The sequence below is a fragment of the Pygoscelis adeliae genome, unplaced genomic scaffold (assembly GCF_000699105.1).
Source record: "Pygoscelis adeliae isolate BGI_AS28 unplaced genomic scaffold, ASM69910v1 Scaffold253, whole genome shotgun sequence".
Classification (NCBI taxonomy): domain Eukaryota; kingdom Metazoa; phylum Chordata; class Aves; order Sphenisciformes; family Spheniscidae; genus Pygoscelis; species Pygoscelis adeliae.
The window spans coordinates 450,854-454,763 of NW_008824412.1; the positions used below are offsets into that span (position 1 = coordinate 450,854).

Consider the following 3,910-nt stretch of genomic DNA (forward strand, 5'->3'; position numbering starts at 1 on the left):
TGGGGAGACGGCGAGGGGGGCAGGTGTGTGCCAGGCGAAGGGCCGGCTGAATGGTGGGGCCGCTGGCATCGTTGCTCAGGGCTCCCCTTCTCGGGCTAGGTCTGTTCAAAGTGTTTATCAATGATCTGGATGCAGGAGGGGAATGCACCCTTGCCAAGTGTGGTGGTGGTGATGATGATGATGATGATGATGATACTAAACTGGATGGTGCTGTTGCCCATCTTGAGGGACGGGAGGCCTGAGAGAGGAATCTAGAGAGATGGGAGACATGGGCAGTCACGAGAGGTGTGAAATTGAACAGGAGCCATTGCAGGGGTCTGCACCCGGGATGGAGTAGCACCAGAGGTGAGTGTAGACTGGGAGAGGAGAGCGGCCCCAAGGAAAGGGTGCCGGTCACCCGCATGGGTAGTGTTGGCACGGCCTTGCTTCATGTATTGTGTTCTGGGCCTCGCCTTCTCAGAAGGATGTTAAGGTGTAGGAAGGTGTCCCAAGGAGGGCACCGAAGCTGGCGAGAGGGCAGGCGCTGCGAGGAGGGGCGGAGGGCACCAGGTTTGCCTAGCGTGGAAAAAGGGGAGGTGGAGGGATGGAGGAGCTTACCAAGGCAGGGAAGCGGAGAGGGAGGCGACAATCAGGCCTCGCTGGTGCACGGCGTCAGAAAGCGCAAGAGCGGAGCCGTGCCATGTCGGGGGAGGTTCCGATGAGATAGTAGGAAACGTGCCTTTCCCGAGAGGGCATTCTTACAGCAGAGCGGGCTTCCCGGAGGGGTGGCTGATGTCCCGTGCCTGTCGGCATCGAGGGGGCATCGCCCTTAGTGACATGCTTTGATGGTTAGGTCAGGCCTGAAGGGCTCAGTCAGCCACAAGTGATGATTGGTGTAGGTCCCTTCCACAGGAACTAATGTATTCTGGTGTGCCCTGGTCCTGGTGTTTCCCCCCCCGGTTTGTTCTTTCCTGATCTAGGTTATTATGTGTTCTGTTGTGTTCTCATGTGTTTGGTTCTGCTCTCTTCATGTGTAGTTTGTAGCTGTCTGGTCTGTTCTGCTCTGGTGGGGTCTGTTCTGGTCAGTCCTGTTCTGTTGGGGTTGAATGCATTCCAGTGCGTTTTGGTCTGCTCAGGTCTGTTCTATTTTGTTCTGAAGCAAGTGTTCTGTTCGGCTCCGCTCTGTTCTCCTCTGGGCTGCTCAGCTGGGGTTTGCTCTAGTTTGTGCCAATCAGATGGTTGGTCTGTCCTGCTCCGCGTGGGTCTAATGGGCTTAGGTCTGTTCTGTGTTGTAACAACAATCCTGTGTTTTGTTCTGGGCAGTTCTGCTCTGTTCTGTGCCAGTCTCATGTGTACTGTTGTGCTTTCTTGTGTTTGGGTCTGGTCTGCTCTATGCTGCTCTCCCTGTGGCTAATCTGTTGCATTCTATCATGCCACTCTATTCTGTTCCGTCTCGGCCCAGTCCGCTCCAGTCTAGTCTGGTCTACTGCATTCTATTCTCCTGTGGTCTGTTGTGTTGCATCGTGGTGTGTTCTAGCACATTCTACTCACCGCTATTCTGGGCTGTCATGGTCTATTTTGTTGTGTTCTATCCTGTTAGGTGCAGGTCTATTCTGGTGTACTCTAATTTGTTGTGTCCTGGTGTATTCTATTCTGTACCAGCCCGCCCTGCTCTGGTCAAGTCCGTCCCGCTTGGGTCTATATATGTTTTTCTGCTCTGGTCTATTCTGTACAGTTGTGTTTGGGTCTGGTCTGTTGTAGTCTCTGCTGTTTTGTTAGGGGCCGGTCCGGTCAGGTCTATTCTATTCTAATCAGTTCTCCTCTCCCCTGGCTCGGTCTCTTCTTTTTGGGTCTAGGCTGTTGGGTTCTGTTTCCCTCTCTCCTCTGTTCTGGTCTGTTGTCTTGTGTTCTAATAAATCAGGTGAAATCTGATAATGGCTGGTCTATTGTATCCCCGTCGATTGTGTTTTAACCTGTTGTATGGTTGTCGGCGCTGGGTTAGTCCATCCTAGTCAGGTCTATTGGGTTCCATTGTGGTTTGGTCTGGTGTAATCTATTGTGGTCTGGCGTGGGTTTTCTTTTGTCCTGGTCTGGTGTGTGCTACGGCCTTGTAGCTGGGGGGGTCGAATCCAAAGCCCAATCATCCTCCTTTCCTGTCTCTCCCTTGCCGCTCCTGTCGCCCTGTGTTGTCAACGGGGGGGGTGTGTGTATGTCGCTAACTGGAAGGGTATTGTTGCAGGAGCTGTGCTGCAGGAAGATAACTTATGTCAGGAAAACAACTTACTTTATTTCAGTAAACAAACAGTAGTGTGTCAGCACACAGGGGTTGACTTACACTGGGGGGAGGGGGGGGGGGGCTGTGGGCTGTCGCCAGGGGGGCCCTCAGTGCGCATGCGGGAGCCCGTCTTCGTCTTTGGTGCAGGGAAGGGCAGGTTCCTGTGCGGCCCATGGGGAGAGAGGTCCCGCTGCTGTTTTGTTGCGGTGCCTGTCCACTTCCCTGTGACTGCCAGCTTCTCCTTTTCTGTTTCCCTGTCCCGCTGGCGCTCTCGTGTGCTTGCTCTCTCTCTGGTTTTGGCATGCACATGTTGCTCTCTGTGCGAGCACCCCTGTCTCCCGTGTAGATGCGAGAGCGCCTGTGCCGTGGCATCAGCGTGTTGGGGGAGGGTGTACTGGCATAGGTTCCTGTCAGCGTGTCTGGGCATGGTGGCCTCAGGTGTCAAGTGGCTGGCTGTGTGTGTGGCTTTGGGTGTGTTGATGTGGCCATCTTGGGGTCAGCATGGGTTCTTTGGACTGCTTGCGTCAGAGCATTGGATTGTGGCTTGGTGCGTGGCCACGATCTGCGTGTGTCTGCGCCCAGTGCTGTTGGCCAGACCAGTGGGCGAGCGCAACTATAGCGTGGAGTCTCGGGGCGTCTCCCTGTTGGCTTCTGTGGCTCACACTGTTGTTGCCCGTGTCTCTGGGTGCCTCCTTGCACCTTCTGTGTCTCCTGCAGTAGTTGTGTCTTTCCTCTGTCCCTCTGGGTCCTTGTCCCAGTTGCAGATGGTGTCTTGGGATGGAGTCCGTGTAGGGCTCCACGTCTTCAGCCATGCTGCCCCTCATCACAGTGTGTCCAGTTGTCCCTGTTTCTGTTTGTCTGTCAATATATTGCCATGGATCTCGGCACCTCTCGCTTTGTGCACATCGGGTGCCACCTCTTTCTAGCAGTGTGTCTGTGCATGTCTTCTTCATGGTGATGAGGCTCTTGGTCCTTCTGTTGTGTCTTCTCTCACTCTCGTCCGCCCTGCTCATCTATGTCTCCTCTGTTCCTCTGCTGTTGTGTGTGCCCTGCTCGTCATTCTTGGTCTGGTTGTCTGTGGCCTTGTGTCAGTGCTCCGGTCTCTCTTCTAATCTTGTGGTTGTGGTCCCTTAGTCCGCGTCAGCCTCTAGGCGTCCGTTCCCCTGGGCCCGTTTCTTGGCGTCTCCTCACGGTGCTCACTCTGTCTTGCAGTTGTCGAGTGCGGCAGGACTCTGCGGCAGCGGCTGCTGGGAGGGTGTCGGGGCACAGTCTGGCTCGCATTGTATCTGTCAGGCGATGGGTAGGAGGTGCTCTTTTGCCCCGAGGGGGCCTGAACCCCCCTCTCTCCCGTGATGCGAATGGGGGCAGAGCAAACAGGGACAGCCCTCTCAGTGATGGCACTTTGCAGGGCAAGGAGCAGGGCCCCTCACTCTGCCCCAGCATGGGCAGCCCTCCCAAGGTAAGAGTGAGCTCCAGGGGACCAACAACCCTGGGCCATGGCCCGAGAGCCACACGCTTCAAGAGACAGGCAAACAAGTGGGGAGGCACACCTAGACGTGGCAACAACCTGAGATGCAACAAGACATGCTGGGACATGAGGTGATCTGATCTGGCCAGCTGCCGGAATGGACGTAGGAGAGAGACACGGCACCACCC

General features: G+C 55.5%; 1 protein-coding gene across 1 annotated transcript in view; it reads left to right on the top strand.

Moving 5' to 3' along the window:
• Positions 1–3,910, top strand: part of LOC103914143 (opioid-binding protein/cell adhesion molecule homolog) — a 43,166-nt gene that overhangs the window by 17,468 nt on the left and 21,788 nt on the right. Inside the window, exon 7 of the mRNA XM_009320748.1 lies at positions 3,623–3,663. Within this exon, the coding sequence (XP_009319023.1) occupies positions 3,623–3,663 (41 nt within the window). The remainder of the gene's footprint in view (positions 1–3,622; positions 3,664–3,910) is intronic.